General features: G+C 29.6%; 1 protein-coding gene across 1 annotated transcript; it reads left to right on the forward strand.

Moving 5' to 3' along the window:
* Positions 1 to 1340: 1340 nt before the first annotated feature.
* Positions 1341 to 11566, forward strand: LOC137818452 (P-loop containing nucleoside triphosphate hydrolases superfamily protein). The gene is made up of 15 exons (XM_068621898.1): positions 1341 to 1611; positions 1857 to 2132; positions 2311 to 2489; positions 2573 to 2755; positions 3689 to 3865; positions 4221 to 4612; positions 4962 to 5142; positions 7877 to 7999; positions 8081 to 8197; positions 8390 to 8494; positions 8857 to 8997; positions 9091 to 9156; positions 9780 to 9938; positions 11135 to 11216; positions 11330 to 11566. The coding sequence occupies exons 1-15, from the start codon at positions 1434 to 1436 to the stop codon at positions 11383 to 11385; spliced, it is 2415 nt and encodes an 804-aa protein (XP_068477999.1). The 5' UTR covers positions 1341 to 1433; the 3' UTR covers positions 11386 to 11566.
* The last annotated feature ends 8721 nt before the right edge of the window (positions 11567 to 20287 follow it).

A 20287-nucleotide genomic window follows, 5' to 3' on the forward strand; every position in this document is an offset into this window, starting at 1 on the left:
GTATTTTCAAAAAGAAAAAGAAAAGAAAAGAAAGTAAAAAAAAAATGGTGTAAAAATAGTGAATAAGTAGGTAGGAACAACAGAGTCTAACATATGCAATGAAGACTCAGACACTTCTCTTAAATGACGTATCTGTGTCGGACACATGTATCAGTATCGATACTCGTACGACACTTGTAGGACACTTATCGGTGAAATGTTCAATTCAAAAAATATTTGTTAGATTTTTGAAAATTCTAATACGGTTCTAACACAATTTTAAAAGGTATAAATACAATAATTTTCTAAAACTCAAATTTATTGTATAAATTTTTATTATGATTATAAAAATAAGGAACAAATTCTTTTGAACCAGTCATGAAAAATATCTTCCTGCTCCCAAAAGAATCTGAAACATACTTTTGCACATAAATATTTATTTTCAATTTATATAATTCAAAATTATATAATGTATAGATCTGTGTCCCTGTATCCTACATTTTAGAGATTATACGTATCTCCATGTCAATATCCATGTCGTGTCAGTGTCCATATTTGTATTTGTGCTACATAGAATGACCAACTTTACGAGTTAAGGTTATTACTATTTACACTCCCTTTATATACTAATGCACCACTTTTTTAGGGGAGTGTAAATAGTAGCCTATGAGCTAAAGCAAAATAAAGGCTAAAACCAGTTGCATCTTTATAGTTTTTTTTCACCTCCATACTTCTTAAAATATTAAAAATACCGTTTATATTATTGATATTTTTCATTTGGAATGAGTGATATGTAAAAACTCTAGATTATAGAATTTGAAAGGTATTTTTTTTGGATTCTATAATTCAGAAGTGTTCCTTTAAAAAAATATCATTTTGGATTATAGAAATTGAAAGATATTACTATTTATACTCCCATTTTGTACTAATGCAACCCTTTTTCCTAAGGAAATGTCAATAGTACCCGACAACTTCTTCCTGCACCTCTACAAATTTCTTTCTGCACCCCTCATTTTCAGAGAAGACTGTTTTGCTCCCTTTAAAAATGATATCCGGATTGTTCTTTCTGAAATATTTCCGAAACATGTTTTATGAATTCCAGATTTACCAATCCAGAAATAAATAAATAAATGTATTCAGAAAAGTTGTTTCAGAATGATATTTTGTTTTCCAGATTTTATATTTCGAAAATATCTTTGCTTACAGAACTACTTTTTGGGAAACACCCAAAAACTATAAAGGTTAATTTCGGTATTTTAAAAGAATGTAGGGGTGCAAGAAGAAAAATGTAGAGGTGCAGAAAGAAACACCCATAGTAGCCTGTGAGCTAAAGCCTAATAAAGGCCGAAAACCAGATTTTAGGGCCCAACTTCGCTTGATGCACAGTGGCTTTGTTCACCGAAGACAAATAAACACACTTACGAAAAACTGAAAACGCGGCGGTGTCGTTGGCCATGGAAGCAGCAACAGTAGCAACCTCTTCTCAGAGAAAGCTGAAGCGGAAGCGAACCCTAGCAAAAAGCGATCCTGAATTCGACCGTCTTAACTCGCTTCCGTGGAACTCCTCTCTTCCTCAAAACGACGACGATGGCGCTTTCTCCATCTTCATTGGCTCCAACGAACTCGAAGGAGGTTCGCTCTCATAAACAATCATCTTCCGTTTCGCTTCTCAATTTATCGCTTTTTTTTTAACTTTTTTTAATTTAACCTGTTGATTTTATTAAATAAACTTAAGATTTAAGCATTTGTATTGTAGCTAATTGAGCGAAATGTTTAGATTGTTTGCATTGGTGTCCTTGTAAGGACAGTGTTGATTCTACATTTTCGATTTTCTGTTTCGCGGTTATTTTATTTTGTTCATGTTTTGCGTTGTGCAGGTTTTCTTTCGCTCGAGGAGATTGATGAGGCGGAGTATGGTTTGAATATTCCTGAACCTGAATATGGCAAGAGGAAGACGAAGAAGAAGTCTGTACAGGATGAAGATGTGAAGAAGCAGCAGCAAGATGGAGTTGGCGGTGCTAGTAGTGACGAGGTCGAAGCTGAGTTGGACGAGAGTGTGAAGGCTAAAGAGAAGAAAAAGAAGAAGAAGAAAAAGAAGAAGACGAAAAAGAAGGATGCTACGGAAGACCAGAAAGTTGAGCAGCCAGATGCTGGTAATTGCATGTTTAATTTCAATTAATTTGAAATTCTGTGTAAATGTGTATGTGTACGTGTAAGTGTTAGAATGCTTGCATGTGTGTTTGTAGATTACTGAAATGGGAATTGCTTGTGCAATGTTATAAATTGAAGATGAGAAAGATGCATTTTGCTAATGTGTATATCTGCTTCTAGGTTTAGATGCGAATGTGAAGGACGGTAACGGTGAAGAGGACAATGATGAAACTGAATATTATGCATGGAATGAGTTGAGGCTTCATCCTCTCCTAATGAAAGCAATATGCAAGCTTGGCTTCAAGGAACCAACACCAATACAGAAGGCTTGCATTCCAGCTGCTGCTCATCAAGGAAAGGTTGCTAGAAGCTTTTCTTCAGGGTGCTGTTTTGGTTTTTATCCAGTTAAATTTAATAAAATTCTTTTGTGTGCATTTGATAGGATGTTGTTGGGGCTGCAGAGACAGGATCTGGTAAAACACTGGCGTTTGGTTTGCCCATTTTGCAACGCCTTTTGGAAGAGAGAGACAAGGATGCAAACGTGGTTGAAGAACCCGAGAAGTATTCTTCTAAAGGCGTTTTGAGGGCTCTTATTATTGCTCCAACTAGAGAACTTGCACTTCAGGTACTTGCAAGGCTTTTCTCAATTTTTCATAATTGTCAAATACTTGATTGTTACAGTGAGGTTTATATATTTCTTTTATAGGACTAAGGTGAGAAGTGAGAACTTTATGTTGGGTGTGTAGTTTTGTAGTAGTTACAAACTTACTAACAAGTCTGATATGGTTTAACTTAGCATTTTCTATGTCTATTAGAGGGAGTAACTCAGATGGGATTTATTTATAGCAATCCAGTGTTTTTATGATAAATCTTTTACTAGAGTTGGTGGGTAAAGCTTTTGTAATGGAACATAACAAAATGGAGCCTCCTGGTCACTAGCAAGTGGCAACTGGTATTGTGAAATCTGGAATTTGGATTGAATGAAAGAATAATGGGTTAGACGTAAAGAACACTTGCAGTAATGAGTGGGAAATTTTCTTAGTTAGATTAAAATGTGGGTCATTTTGAAAAGTCTGGTATCTTGGACTTCAAATGTTTGAAAACTGAATTAAGTGCCAACGATGTAAAGATAAGGAAATATAGTAACCAAACTGAGTTACAATGTGCTGATGTGATTACTATGTTCATAAAACTTAAGTTACTTACAATATGTTCACTAATCCCAACTAAATAGGGAAACAAATTATGATAAGATAAGGAGATATTGTGTACCGATCCTAAAGAGATGATGTGGAATTAAAACAAGTAATCCTAGAGGATAATTCAAGATATTTTCATATACTCTAACCCATACTAAATGATAAGTGAAAAATCTGAATAAAATTCAGCACCTCGTTTGTTTTTGCATCAATTATTTCACGACCTCAACAAAGAGAATTATGATAAAACTTTATATGCAGTTCTGTCCTGTAGCCAATTGCTTGATATTGCCAGACTTTCATTCTAACTGTAGTTTTCTTTAATAATGAATTGCTCATTTTTTTAATTGTCTTTTCAGGTCACTGATCATCTGAAAGCTGTTGCTAAGTATATTAATGTTAGGGTGACCCCTATAGTTGGTGGCATTTTAGCAGAAAAACAGGAGAGACTTTTAAAAGCAAAGCCTGAGATTGTTGTCGGAACTCCAGGGAGGTTATGGGAACTTATGTCAGCTGGAGAAAAACATCTAGTTGAGGTAATAGCCAATGTGATGCATTGAGAAGTTTGAGTATCACTGCATTTTTATTTGTGCGAATCAAATAATTGTTTTGATGAATAATAATTATCTTTACAAGCCATGATTAAGCATGCCAGTATGACTTAGATTATTGCAAGAGTAATATGTTGCTCACTCCTAGCTAAAAAATTTACTGTTTAATGACAATGTTTGCATGCTGGATGTTGTTTGATATCATTTTTGCGAATGCCTGTTTCATTGTTGACATATAACTGCTGCAGGATTGATGCAAGCTGATAAAGGAAATGTATAAATGTATTCCATATTGAATTTATTGAAAGTCATTTGTGATGTCGGCCTTGTTGATTTGCAGTTACATTCACTCTCTTTCTTTGTGCTTGATGAGGCTGATCGAATGGTACAAAGTGGTCATTTTAAGGAGTTGCAGTCTATAATTGATATGCTTCCCATGTCCAATATCTCCACTGAAGATAATTCTCAAAATGTACAAAAGAGTTGTGTTACTGTTTCTAGTTACCAAAGAAAGAAAAGGCAAACACTTGTTTTTTCAGCAACTATTGCACTGTCTTCTGATTTTCGCAAGAAGCTAAAACATGGCTCAATTCAAAAGAAGCAATCATCAACAGAGGGATTGAACTCTATCGAAACTCTTTCTGAGCGTGCAGGAATGAGATCCAATGCTGCAATTATTGATCTTACTAATCCATCTATATTAGCAGCTAAGCTTGAGGAGTCATTTATTGAGTATGTAAACTCATATCTAAACTCTAGAACTTGGGTTTTATAGAATAATATTTTTTTAGCGGTATAAGGAAATAATTTGTTTACTGAAATTGCTATAGAATTTGGTGCTATGTTAATTTTTTATGCCTACTGTTGTGTTGGGTTACATAACCTGGTGGGCCAATGCTATTTTTTCCTCCATGTGCAAAATAAATTTTTACTTTATCGTTGAGCATTTTTTCTAAATTTCTGAAGTCTCTTGTTAGCATTTTTGCTAAACCTTATTATTCATGATAAAGTCAAAACTAAAGTTTAATATGACATGAAATGTCAGCTTTGTTTGATGATCAGCATTAATTATCTTTGACAGATGCAGAGAAGAAGATAAAGACGCATATTTGTATTATATTTTGACTGTCCATGGACAAGGTCGAACAATAGTTTTCTGCACGTCAATTGCAGCTTTACGTCATATTTCTTCCATATTGCGCATTCTTGGAATCAATGTTTGGACTCTTCATGCCCAAATGCAGCAGCGTGCCCGATTGAAGGTTTGTGTCCTGTTAAGTGTAATATTAAATCATTCTCATCATCTAGTTAAAAGTTTATGGGATAATTGGTTCATAATATGGTATTAGAGTCTATCTATTCCTGATGTGGGGTCGTTTGCAAATTTTCATTTTTGCAAATATCATGCCATACACGTCCAATCCTAGGAATGAGAGGTGTGTTGAGATTAACCACATTGATTTGGTTTAGAATGCAATCAAAATATTTGTTATAGGATTTGATGTTCTTATCCACATTGGTTTGGCATATAGCCAAAATACTCCTTGAAAGACTTGAGCAATTCTACCCCCTAGAGCTAGCTTTTGGTCGTGAGTTAGGCTTGGTTAGTTTTTAAAATGGTATTAGAACCTTTGTGGTTGTCTATAAGTCGATCCTTTATTGTTCTTCATTCTTCTAACAATAAAAGCTCTACATTGTGTATATAATTATAACATACAATTATTTGTGTCTTAAACTAATAGTTCAAGCTTAGTTGGTTCATAATATGATTCCAGTCTTAATGTGAGGCTACTCACAAATGACTAGGCTTGGGTAAGAGGGCTGTGTTCAGATGTCTCACTTTGACTTGGAATATGACAATTTCTCTTTTTAAACATTAGGAAACCGTCCTTACATTGGATAAGAATATGGCCAACATATTCCTTGTAAGATTGGGCAATCTTTTCCCCTATCTTCGTTATTCTACTCTAGTTCTATGCTTCAAGGGTGTACTGGATAATATAGATCGCCTTTAAGTCATCCGGTACCTGTTAGGCCTCTTATAAGTAAATATTATAAGAGGAGAATTAGGTTCTGTAATATGACTGAATTGTTTCTAGCTGTTATTAAGTTGTCAACAGTTTTTATTCTGTGGTTAGCAGTTCTTGTCAGGGGCAAACACAACTGCCTTTAGGCAGTTATTAGTGCAGGAACGAAATACGAGATGGGGAAAAAGAAGAGGGACAAAAGGATATATCAGGGAGTTGGGAAGAGAGATACCAAGCTCTCAATCCTTGTATTCAACCCGAACTCATTGTCCGTGTCATTTGGTGTTTCCATATTAGTTAGTTGAATAAAGTTCAGTCCATATTACTATACCAGTTGGTTTCTATCAGTACCATTCTATTTCTCAATAGAATGCAAAGTCATTTTTTATCATTAGTTGAATGTTGCATCTGCAACAGAATTGTATTTTTGAATTCTTAGAACCATAAATAGTTTTTGAGTCACCAGGTACCATTCTATTTCTCAATAGAATGCAACGTTCTTTTTTATCATTGGTTGAAAGTTGCATCTGCAATGGAGTTGCACGTTTGGATTCTTTGCACCATACATACCATTAAAAGCTAATCCTTATACTCATCAGAAATTGCAACTTCCTTTAATGAAAACCATTTGCACATCCGTAAAGAGGTCAGAAACACATCTGGTCTCATATAAAGTTGAGAAGCAGCAAGGTATATTCAAATAGAGGTGTATATTCCGCTCCAACTAAATGTACTGAAGGTCTGCAAACTATTCTCATTGTCACATAGTTTGGCCTCCTTGATAGCATGATTTTAGAACTAACCATTGAAAACCCTTCTAAAGTAGGACATGACATGCCCAAAGGATGATAAAACCTCTATTATTCTGTTAGAATATATAAAAATATCTTATTATATGTTAGATCATTGACTAGGATTAGTTCTATTTCCTCATTATTTCTTAGGATTGATTAATATGCTTCCTTATCAAGATTTGTTTCCATAATTAGTTTAGATCATGATTTAACTAATAACTTAATAAGCATAAACAAGGATCAGTGCTCTGGATTTTATTAGTATATAAGAAAAAATAATGTACCCCTCAGCTAGAAGGCTCGTCACTGCATTGAAGTATGCAGCGGTATTTTGCATATGCAAAGGGGATGTTTCTTACAACTTTGCCACTTGCCTGGGGTCACCTCCGATCTTATTTGCATATATCTTATTGAAATACATCTAGGTTAAAATCAATTTAGTGTTTCATTTTCATCTCTCTTCTTTTCTCTACCTAAAATCCCTAATGTCAATTATTTCACAAGCCATCTTAAACAAGTGTTACAAATTCCAGTAGATTCTGAAGTAGAACAACACATAGTACACATCAATAGAATGATCAATGTGAGGCCTCTTGCAGAAGGTCATCAGTGTTAATCCTATTCCTATTAAACATCATTGCACAGGAAAAAAAAGTAAGAGCGAGAGTCACGGAGATTGGGTAACTATTTGGCTTATGACAGACTGTTCAATATTTTCTGGGGTTGTAGTCCATTAACTGTGATGGTTTTTATCAATGAAGAACCTGCTCTTGATACCATAGGAGAAGAGTATGAAGAATTATTTATAATGTATTCTCAAAATTATTTAGGAATCCCAATATAAATGAAGTGAAATAAAAATAGAATAGCTGACTGCAATCCTTCCAATTAATTGCATCCTGAGTCCAAACTCTTGTTTTGAGGATTATATACTCAACTAATGCTCTTGGGTTTTTTTCCTACAAATAAAATGAACCTAGTTACTGTACTTGAAGGTGTATTGTCCATCCATATGTGCATTGTGAGTCTAATTTGTCTCCTTTCATGGGCATGGGACTCAGATCCTTGAAATTGTCATTAAGTTATCATATTACTAAGTAATATATCCATTTAATTGAATATTGCATTATATTTCCCTCACCATTTTTTGTTGTCTGGACCCTGGTTTGATGTAGGCCTTTGATCGCTTTCGGGGAAATGAAAATGGCATACTTGTTGCTACAGATGTTGCTGCTAGGGGTCTCGATATTCCTGATGTTAGAACTGTTGTCCACTATCAGCTTCCACATTCAGCAGAGGTATGCAATACCTTGTTTCTTTGATTCTTATATTTATATATATTATGGTATCTCAAACTTGTTTTTGTTTTTTTTATTTAGGTTTATGTTCATAGAAGTGGAAGAACAGCCAGAGCCTCCGCTGAAGGTTGTAGCATTGCTTTAATATCAACGAGAGATACGTCAAAGTTTGCTTCACTTTGCAAATCATTTTCTAAGGTATCTTTTGTTTTAAATTTAAGCATCTATAGTTGAAATATTAAACAGTTAATGAAAATTAGTTCCGATATCTTTTTGAAGAAAATGGAATAAATTAAATATCATTTACATGAAATAAGTCAGTAATTCATGCTGTTTCATGGACCAAAATAATTAATTTAAATTTTCGTTTATGGTCTTGGTCATATGCAGGATAACTTTCAGCGGTTTCCTTTAGAGAACTCTTTCATGCCAGAGGTCCTAAAAAGATTGTCTCTTGCACGACAAATAGACAAGATAACAAGGAAGGATTCCCAGGTATAATGATTTACACCTAAATTCATGCTGATTAATTTTTGGACTTTATTCATGCAACCCGTGTTAGTTACTTGAACAAATTAAGTCACCTTCGAATTTTTCATTTTTGTGTATATGATTGAAACTGATTTTGAATTCAATTACCCTCTAGCATATTTTCTTATATGTCCTTACTTTTCCAGGTTAAACAGTTAAATTTGTGTTTTGCTTTGTTGCCTCCTTTTTTACTTCCCCCTATTCAGTGATTCCTGATTGAGTCTGTATAATAAGTATAGTTGTAGATTTATTAGGTTATCTTATCCTTGTCTATTTTTCATTGTTAGGAATGTTATCCTTTTCTATCTTTATTTTTCTTATTGTAGGTAAAGGCTGAGAAAAGCTGGTTTGATCGGAATGCTAGCTCAGTGGAATTAGTTACTGAAAATTATGACAGTGAAGAGGAGCAAGTGAACAAACAGAAGCAAATGAAGGTCAGCTCTAGACAATTGAAGAAATTGCAGGAGGTTTGAAACTCACCTAAAAAAAATTGAAATTATGTAGTCATTACCCCACACTTTCCAAACTATTTAATGCTTTATAAATCTCACAAATTGCAGGAGCTCAATATGCTGATTTCTCGCCCATTAGAATCAAAATCATTTTCTCATCGGTATTTAGCAGGGGTAATATTCTTATTGTGTTTTTTATTTCACTATGACACTTGCTTTTTTATGTTATTTAGAAGTAGCATAGTGATTGATTGGCTGTTGCAAGGGAAGGCAGGAGGTGGTGAGCATAAGGATATAGGTTTTAATATTTTATAATGCATATTTGCAGATACATACTATTGATCATATGTTTTAGTTCAACTTATCCTAAAGTTGGATTGGGCTGCTTCTAGTAATATGGGTGAAGTTGCAAATTGGTTGGAAGATGCAATTTATCCAAGGAATTAAATAAAAGCTTCTACCATGCTACTAGGATGTGGCCCATACATATATGTTCCAGTGTCTTCAAAAATCATTATTATATTCTAAATACCAGTCCTCTTGTTACCTTATCTCTCTGTACACAACTTGTATAGAATTAATATTTTCTTTATAATGAAAAACGATTGTTGGCATTTTAAAATCGGACAATACCTCATGTTATCATGTTCACTGATAATTGTCAACAATATGTATGCCTTAATATTTCAAAATTGTTTAGACATTATTTTGAACATGTTTTTTCACTGTTTCTTTTCCTTTCAACTTTTACCTTGAAGGATTTAGGACAAGACTCTAATGTAATACTCTCTTTCCAGGCTGGTGTCACACCCCTCATGCAGGAGCAATTGCAACAGTTAGCAAGGCAAAAACTAAGTGATCACCAGGGTTCTAGTCTAGGCAAAAAGGGAAAATTGGTTGTGATTGGTCAAGATTGCATGGATGCACTTCAGGCACTTCGTAGTGCTGGTGAAGAGGTAGACTAATATTTTAACATTTTTCATACTCTAGCAATTCTGTTTTCTGCATTGTGAGTTGTGTTGTGGATGATGATTTTCTGACATCAAATGAGATTTGCTTGCCTGATGTCTAAACTGAGGATTCTTGTCTTTATTTGTGAAAATTGTATTTTTCACTTCTCCCTTGTCTACATTTGGCCATTTTGTTCGTACTCTTTAGTTATGAAAAATGCTCTTGACTGAAGTGGTTAATTTTAGGAAACATGATAGCCGCAGGCACACAGAATTTGATTTAGTTTTGATCATGTATTGCCTCATACCCAAATCATTAAAATAGGTTGACTTTGGTAACAACTATCCAATGTAGCCCCAATAATGTTGTAGCATATAATTTGATGATAGTGCAAAGGAGTTCCATATTGCTAGTAAATCCAAATAAAACTGGGTACTTGAAAAAGTGGACTCTAGCTTATTGGGTCTGAAATGTCTGGAATTTATGTATAGTAGTAGTATAATGTTCAGGCTTACTTTAAGACTGAACTAATGTTTTTGTACGTTTCGTTTATCCTTTTGCCTCTTGTTAATATGTGGAACGTGGTAAGTGTATAATGTTGTGTGTATAGTAAAATTACTAAGTATTTTCCTCAAGGTTTATGATTAAGTACCACTTCCTAAGTTGAACAACTATCTACAGACTTTATGTTTGGCATGAAGGAAGGTGAAAGCATAAAAGCAATAGATAGGGAGCTAATTCATCATTTTTTTACTTTCCTGCTCTTTTATAATAGTGTATTCGAACATCACTGCCCTGACACGCATTGGAATGTGACACTAGATAGTACTGGTCAGAAAGGAAATTTTGCATCCGTGTAGTGTCATCGCATTGCGATTTGGGTGCCATGTGCAGCATAGGCGAAGAGTAATCCATGCTTAATTCCAATGCATGGCTTCAAGTTTTATTTTTTTGGCATTGGGTCAAACTATGTACCTTTCCCTTGGTAATTAGCTTGCCTAAAACAGAATCACACATTTGATTCTTAGCATAAACAATCCATATAATGATAAAAAGGAACTGGAAAATTAAAAGGCATCACCCCAACTTATAACTGACAAAATCTTGGATTAGAGCTAATTATTAAGCCTAAAACAAAAATTTAAACCCAACTATCATGTGACTTGATTGAAATTTTACTCATCACCCTTTTTCCACGCAGGTGCGAATGAATATCAAGGATTTGGCAGGAAAACAGAGAAATGTGGAGACTTTAAAAAGAAAGCGAAAAGAGGAGAAAAAACGTGAGTTTTAATCTTAAATGTCTTTTCCTTAGTATTTTAGTTATTAATTTGCCTTGTTAACGTTTATGCTTCATGTTAGTGAAAAAACTAAAAATTCTGGCATGTTGTTCCAGGTTCGCGTGATCAGCGCAGAAAGCAGAAGAAAAAGCTAAAATACGGGGATGAATAGAATTGTATAACTGAGCCATTAGGTAAAATTTTGCACCCAACCAAAATTGTCTTAAGTTGCTGAATTTTTCAAGGCAGCCTCTGTAGTTTCTCCTGTCTAGTTTTAGTAATTTTGGCTAAGAAAGACTGGCAAGGTGTATATTTAGCTTCTTTCCTTTGCAATGAAATAGTTAATTATGTCATGTTCACACTAAAATTAAAAATTAAGATGCATGGACGTAAGACAGCTGAAACGTGAAGACAATATAATTTTGAAATAATTAGTTATCAATTCATATTACAAAAGTTATTTTAATTCAATTTATTTTAGGATTTCATGTAAACCAGCATGCGCAAGTGAACGCTTTATTTTTTAAAGTTGCTTTAGTTTTTTAAATTACTGGAATACTGAAAAAGAAAGAAATTTGCATTGGTCAAATTTGGAGGCAACTTATAAATATATTATATATTAGTGTTCATTCCTGATTAGATTTGTAAAATAATGTGTCATATCATAAACACTAAAAAAACTATGAGATTAAGATTTAAATTTTCAAAATAAAATTGAATAAATTAATATAAAATTGTGCATTGGCTTAGTTTATTTTTTGGAAAAAATATATTTAATTTGGTATATTTTTAGAGATATTTTTTTAAGAAAGGTTCCATTTACTTTTTTAAAACATGAAGTTTTATTGTTTTTCTCTCCGGAAGTCTCATTGTAATTGAAATCAGTGATTTCTCCTGTGACTGTTTAATTTGTTTATAGCCGTATCTATTTTAGGTTCAGTAGGTTGAAAGAGGTAACATGGCGAACCCTTCCTGAAACTGTACTCTATTCTGAGGTAATCAACGTTATATTAATCGCTTCGTTGAGAGCCTTGAAGAACCTTGGCAATTCTGATCGAAAGGGTGGCACTAAAAAACCCTATAATGCTGGAATTATAGCATTACTAACCCCCGAATCATCCCCTAGTTTCTCATCTTGCGCCAAAAGAGAATTCCGAATTGCTTCTTCCATTCAATCCTCCAGGGCACCAATTGAGAAGATTCTTTTTTTCTCAATCTGCCTATACTAGTATAAGTTTATATATCAGCTTTGCTGATATTATCTTTTTTTTTTATGTCTGAGTATATTAGTTCCTAGTTCATTTTAAAATTTACTTGTTATAAGTTCTTACTTATTATGTAAGTTTTATAAAATTTGCAACATGATCTAAACTAGAATTGTATTTTGGGAAAGTTGTCCTGTGGAGATTAACCTATATTATTCTTTTAGACAAAGGAGTTACTTGTTTGCATTAAAAACCTTGTATTTAAACTCTTCTTTTTATTAACAGGAGGATGTAGAGAATCCTTAGTAAGCACGAATTGAGTTACCCTTCAATGATTTAGGGTAAAAGTTAAAGGACAAAATAAATAAATGATGATGAAGGACGGTCAGTGATTGAACGGAGGAATACTGAAATACTTTGTCTAAAGACAATGCATATTAGACATATGATGGTTATAACTATTATTATATTTTGTACACCTTGAATCCACGGAAGAAAATAAATCCTTCATCACTGAATTATAAATGAATATTTAAGATTGTATTTAAATTAATTTTGTTACACATTTCATTTAGATAATTAGTTCAGTGGTCGCATTCAATTTAGCTTGTCACTTTGTTGATTTTGATATGAAATCAATTAGGGATTATTTTTTAAATTAAAAGTGAAGTTAATTTATATTTTACTACAATAAAAAACAAGTTTTAAGAAGAAATAAATGATTTTATCATAAGCTGTTTTAAATATGTTTTAGTTATCCTCATACTTTTATTATTTTCAACGTTTATTTATTTTGAAAAAAAGAAAGTTGCAACAAATACATAACAAGAAGTGACTTTTTTTTTACGAAAATAAAAACTATAACACGCCTGTCCAATTTTTATTAACTAAACAAATATTCCAAATTTTAAATGTTCATTTTGAGATTCGGTGAATTTGATATTAGGATTCTCTTTGAATAGTTTTAAAAAAAATTAAAAATGAAATATTAAGAAGTTCTACAAAAAATAATTTTTTGTAACTTTTAAAAAAAACTTTTTTTTCGCGTTGAAAAGTTTATTCTTTTAAATTTTAAGTAACTACGTATTTATTACGTCATTCTTAAGCCGACTTATAAGACACCCTACGAACCCACTTGCCTCTGGTATATTATCAGGTTAGTTGGATGTTTACTCCTTCCATGTTTTGAAGCATTTATTTTTTAAATTGTTTTTATTTGAGTATGTTGAAAAAATTAAATTAAAATTATATACATGTTCTAATTATTTTTATGTTGAACTAGGCTTGAAACTTCCATGGCAAAAGCATTTATACAGTAATATAAAACATTTATACAATAATTTTGGTACCATTAATTTTGTTTCTATCCTTTTATTATAATAAATAAAATTAAGACAAAAAATATTATTATATGAATTATTATAAAGTAACATTTGTTAATATTTGTATTATGCTTGAAAGAAAAGATTACGCGGTGTATCAACTGGAATTGATGCCCTTCCATTGAATGAGCTGAAAAGTTCCAAGAGAATGAAAGTTCAGGATTTGGTTCCAACTTTTACAAGGATGAAAGGATTTCCACCCATTGCTCTCATATATGGAATCAAATTCTTTGATCTCAGCAGAATGTGTTATTCTCTGTTTGTAATTCTCTTAATTATGTAACTAAAAGATTGGTTATTATTCTGTGACCTAATTTTGACCAGCACTTAAATATGTTATTTTTGTGGGATTATTCCAATGAGTAGCAATTATTTTGTGCTATTATTCTGTTTGAATTTGTATGTGTTTATGGGGTGGGTGACATTTAATCGAAGGAGTTGAAGAAAAAAGGTTTGTTGTGGGCCATCTAAGGTGGAAATGGCATATTCTTAACTTCATTCTTTGGAAATTGAGCAATGGAATATCTGTACAAAAGGAAATATTTGAAGGTGAAAAAGTAGGTCACAACTATGATAAAGAGAGAACTTGAAAACACTGTGCATATATTACAGTGTCACTGCAAATTGAAAAGAGAAAGGGGGCATGGTAACATACTGGATTAAACAAGTTATCACTTGCATTCCCATTTGCTTTTTGATAGGAAAAATATTATTTGAAACTCACTTTTTGCATTGCTTCAAATTACATCTTCCATATTATAAAGGTTATGAGATGTGAAAAGGTATTTTTATCAGTTAAAGAGATGTAATTTGGAACAAAGGATGTCAAAATATCATTACTCGTTTGGATATAGCCTGTTAAAAAGAGGTAGGCAAATTATGATATTAAGAAGATTAAATCTAACTCAGTTTTATAAAACTAATTTATAATATGAAATTTGTATTTAACTTAATTTTATAAAATTAGTTTATAATATAAAATTTGTATTTATTTATATAATGTGAAATATTATTATCTCTAGTTGATGTAAAATCTTTAACATATCTGTAATATTATATTAAGAAGTGAACTTTAAGTTAATTCGATTTTACAAAATTGACTTATTAAATAAGATTTACATTTATTTATTTATTATTAAATATTTTTATTTCTAGTTGATGTGAGATCCAAATAAATGATGATAAAAATATACAACGTTTAGTTTTTTTTAGAGAAACATTTTTTATTTTGTAAAATTTTATTTTAAATTTGAAGTGAATCATGCAATTATCTTTTATATTGTTGGAGATTCCATATTGACTAGAGATTAGAACATTTCATTATATATAAGTGGGTGCAAACCTTACCTCATGAACCGGTTTTATGAGATTGAGTTAAGCTTAAAGTCAAATTCGTAATATGGTATCAAAGTCATTTCGAGTCTATCCTAGCGAGTGTTTGTTGGGCTTATCAGGTCACCCGCTATCGGGCCGTTATTGGACCACCCATAATATGTTATCCCACGCACGAACTGTCACTCTCGGCGTGAGGGGTGTGTGTTGGAGATTCTATATCAACTAGAGATTAAGACATTTCATTGTATATAAGTGTGTGCAAACCTCACACCATTAACCGGTTTGTGAGGTTGAGTAAGGTTTAAAGTCCACTTTATAATAAAGTTAAAATTAAATTGTTTGATATCTTAATCCATTAATGGAATATAATGATGAGATTCATTTATAGGATGAATTTGATATGAATCATGGATGAAGAGAAGATGGTGGAAAAGGTACAAGATATTATTATCCTTTTGACTCAAATATATTTAAGCATGAATGGTGTGATGGAAAGGGAAGGAGGAGGATGTCCCCACTCTTGTGTTAATATATTTTATCCTTTTAGGAGGACTCTCATTTTTCATCTTTTCTTTACTTCCAAATTCTTCAATTAACTACACATGTTTTCTAATATTAAATATTTTCTTATTTTTCTTAATTTACATGAACTAGTTATACATACTTTTTTAAAAACCATAAATACTTTTTTATCTTAAAATTTTTAGTAAAAAGATTACTTAAAATCTAGAATAAATTTTATTAACATTCTTTAAGATTGAAAGTTTAATTAAATTTGAAATGCATGGAATTATTGTTTTTTACATCATAATATCTTTTTATTAAGAAAAATAAAAGGTTAATTCTTTAAAATCATAATACGATTAGAGTTTTTCTTTTCAAAATTATATTAATATGCATAGTTTAAAACGATTTAGAATCGCGGTTAGACTAGTCATTGGAGGTGAGTAGAAAAAAACTGTAATTATATTTATTTTTGTAAAGTTTTTTTTATCAATATTTGATAATGATTATAATAATAATAATCATTGTTGATAGTGACGAAGAAATCGTCATTATATGATAGTTTTTTGTGTTTATTTTATATTATAACTATTTCAAATTTGCATTCATTTAGAGTGAAATTTACTGGTTTAATTTTTTTTCGTTCATATAAAAATGGATAAATTTTAAAAAAAATTATAAAAAATGATAAATCGTGAAAGGACGAAGGATTTAATTCGAAGAAGTCATACTTAAATACCTTTTGGTTCCAACCATTTTTTATTTTATGTAATTTAATCTCTATATTTTTAGAAAGTTCAAAATAATCTCAATTATTAGAACCTATTTATCTTAATCATTCTCCAACTATATTTTTTTTTTGAATTATATGTATTGTCAGTATATTGAATGCTATTACATTGAATAGATAATTTTTTTTTATAAAAAAATAGGATAAATTGCTTAAAATCAAAATAAAAGTTGGAAACAAAAGAGTATTTAATTTGAAAATCATAATACGATTAGAAAACACACACAACATTTGAATACTTTCAACGACATGTTTTAATTAATCATAGTTTTTTTTTTCTTTTAACAACAATTTGTTATCTAATTGTCATCTAAGACATCTTTCAATGACAAATTAATGAGTAAAAATTGTTGTTTCTATTTTTTTTACAACAATTTCAATTCCATATTTTTTAACAATGATCTCTATCTTAGATATTTTGTAAGTAAAAGTTATTAGTTTATGGGCATTGTTATAAATCTTGGCATCTCACCAAAAAATTCATCAATCATTAGCCCATAAAAAGAAAAAATATTGTTTAAATAAGATAAAACAAAAATAATAGCTTTTGAGGATACTAAATCAAAACCCATAATAAATCAAGAAATTATAAATTTTGATTGTCAAAATCGATTTCTAAAAAATTTCTGACTAATACAAGATGAGAAAGTTTCAAAAACAACGAAAATCCTCTCCATAATCAATTCTCAAATTAGTCAATTTATTACTATGCATTTTCATTCTTTATTTACATGTGACACGTTAAAATTTAAGATATTGCAAATGACTAAAAACAATTCTATCAAAGCATAAGAAACAACATTATTTTTTAAAGTTTTAACTACTAACATAAAATGAGTCTCTAACAAAGTGAAAGATCAGTCATTAATATTTAATTTGCATGATATAAATATGTATTTGCAAATGATACTTTCTTTGTTTAATTTTTATATGCTTTCTTCATTACCTTTTTTTTTTTTTTTCTCAAAACGGTTTTAAAAGAAGAGTGTGGTTTTTAGTAGTTTAACTTTTAAAATGATTTATATTTTCAGTTTGTAATGAAATATTAATTTTAATTCCAAATTTATCTTGCAAAAATTGATATTTAATAAAATTAATATATTTGTTGAAAAATAAAATTCTTTTAAAACGTGTCATATTTATTAGTTTTTCAGTATGTTTAAATAAATTTTAAATTATGATTATGATTGTAGAAGATACATTATATACGAATGTTGTAGGTGACATCAATTACCGCATAACGAATGTTAGGTGTGTCAAGTTCTAATCGAATTGTGGTGTTTGAACTAGTATGTTCTTAAGTTCAAAGTGTTGCACCTTAACTATGAGATATAATTTTTAGTCTAAATTTTGTTGATAAAAAAAAAATAGTCTAATGATAAACGTTTGATCCAATAATTGATATTATAATCAAGGTTACGAGTTTGATTACCAACGAGAGAGATTGGTGCAGATGACACAAATTGTTGCTACGCTCTTACATGAAAAGTGTTGCATCTTAGTCATAAGTTACAACTTTTAGTCTAATGGTAAGTATTTGATCTAATAATTGATATTAAAATCAAGATAACTTGATTATTAACTAAGAGAAATTATTGTGGATGACGTCAATTGTATGTGACCGAGAGTGAGTGAACCAAATAAGTTAATTTGAGTTATTCAAATTAGCTATTTTATTTTTTAAATTGTAATTTTTTTAGTATTTTCAAGTTATTTTCAATCAGTATCTTTATATATAATTAAGACCAATTAATAGAGTATCACTTACATTAAATAAAGATACAAAAGTAATTGAAAGTTAGGAATGCTTTTGACTAACTTTTCTATTAATTGAATACGTGTGGACTAAATTAAATTATCTTTTAAATTAATAAAATAATTTATAAAATATTAAACAGACTGCCAAAATAAGAAATAAAAATATTTAAATTTAGAAAATGCTAAGAAATGTACCAAGGACAGTTATATCTCCCAAAAACCTTTGTGTTTATATTAATTTGGTAAATTTTAATAACTATAATTAATTTTATAATTAACTTTAAAATCTGTAAGGAAAATTACATTTTAAATAATGCAAATGATATTACTTTCATTTTTAATTCGGTAAATTCCATAGTACGAAAATGTTAATTTAGAATCTGATGTGAAATTTGTTTACGAAAATAATATTCCTGGCATACTTCAACAATAATTTATGTTGTTAAATATTTTTAATTTCTAAAATTATTGAGTTTTCATCTTTTACGATTTTATCATTAAGAAATAAAATTTGAGTGTTTAAGAAATACAGTGATCGAAATTTGTGATTTTAAAAGACAGAAATAAAAATAAAAATAATTTGCATATTCTTTTGAGCTGTAGAAATTAGAGTGACCACGTTATTAAAAAAAGACACCATCAACAATTTGACCAAAGATATTAAAGAAAAGAAAATAATTATAAATTAGTAAATTACAGAATTAATTAAATTTTTAATTCTTATTTTATTTTTTTAATTTTTCTTTTAATATTTGTAGTTAATTTTACTTTGTTAAATTTAACTATGGTATGGTTATTCTACATCACACCAGTTAAAATATCAATTATATTACATTGTTAAAATAATCATATTTATTATATAATACTATCATAAACTAAATTGAAAAAAATAATATAAATTATAGGATTAAAATAAAATCATCTTATCTATAGTAACTAAAATAAATAAATAAATAGAATTAAGACATTAATTTGACACATAAAAGAGTAGCACAATATTTTTTTTAATTTCCGAGTTTGTCTATTGACTTATTGTAATAATTTCAAAACAATTAAAAAAAAAGCGGTTATATTTAATTGATTATTGTAAGTTTTTAATAATAATAATAACCAATATCATAATTAAATACGATGAAGAAAATTAATAAAGTGTTTATTTCTAAAATTAAAAAATTATTAAATAAATAGTTGGAGTGAACGCACATATTTAAAATATTTAATAGTTACAAAGTAATTTTAGAGTAACAAATAAATGTTATTTTTTATTCCGCACCTTTGCAAATATATATAAACTTTTTTTTAATATTAGTGTAAAAATATATAATACTTTTACTACAGTCTTCATAAATAAAATACTTTTATTTTAAATTCTATAAGTATGTATTGTTTTTAAATTTTAGTCTCGAAAATATCATATGATGATATGACGTTCCTAATAATATCAACTAATTGAAAATTTTCAGACATCATTACCAACAGAATTAACAATTTTTTTAAGTAATTGTAAGAAATATAATTTTTTTATACTTAATTAAATTTTAAATATATTGTAAATTTATATATTTCCTATTAAAAAGTTTTATTTTATTAGATACTCAATGCTTTTATGTTTATCTAAATTATTATGCTGCTTGATTTGATTGTTAATAAAATATTTTTTATTATAAAAAATTATTAAATATCAATTAATTTAAAAAGAAAAAGATAATTAATTATTATATTGACTAATTAAATATTATTTTAAAGAAAAAAATAATTGATATTTAAATAGTTTCTAAATTTCTAAATTAATTTTAAATTAATATTTATTAATTATTTTATATTCTAAAATTAATATTTAAATTTTGAATAACTAATTAAACATAAATTAACTAATTAGATATTAATTTAAAAATTAATTTATACAGAAATGATTTAAGATACTAATATTTTTAATTTAATAGTATATAATTTAATTAACATTTTTTTTAAATTAATTTTTATTTTAATAATTCTAGTGTTAATTGTTATTTATGTTTTTCTATCTTCAACCATTTTCTTTTTCTTCTAAATTTTCTCTAAATTGGTCAACTCAATTCTTTATTTTGAAAAACAAGTCAA

The sequence above is a fragment of the Phaseolus vulgaris genome, chromosome 10 (assembly GCF_051622355.1).
Source record: "Phaseolus vulgaris cultivar YP4 chromosome 10, ASM5162235v1, whole genome shotgun sequence".
NCBI lineage: Eukaryota > Viridiplantae > Streptophyta > Magnoliopsida > Fabales > Fabaceae > Phaseolus > Phaseolus vulgaris.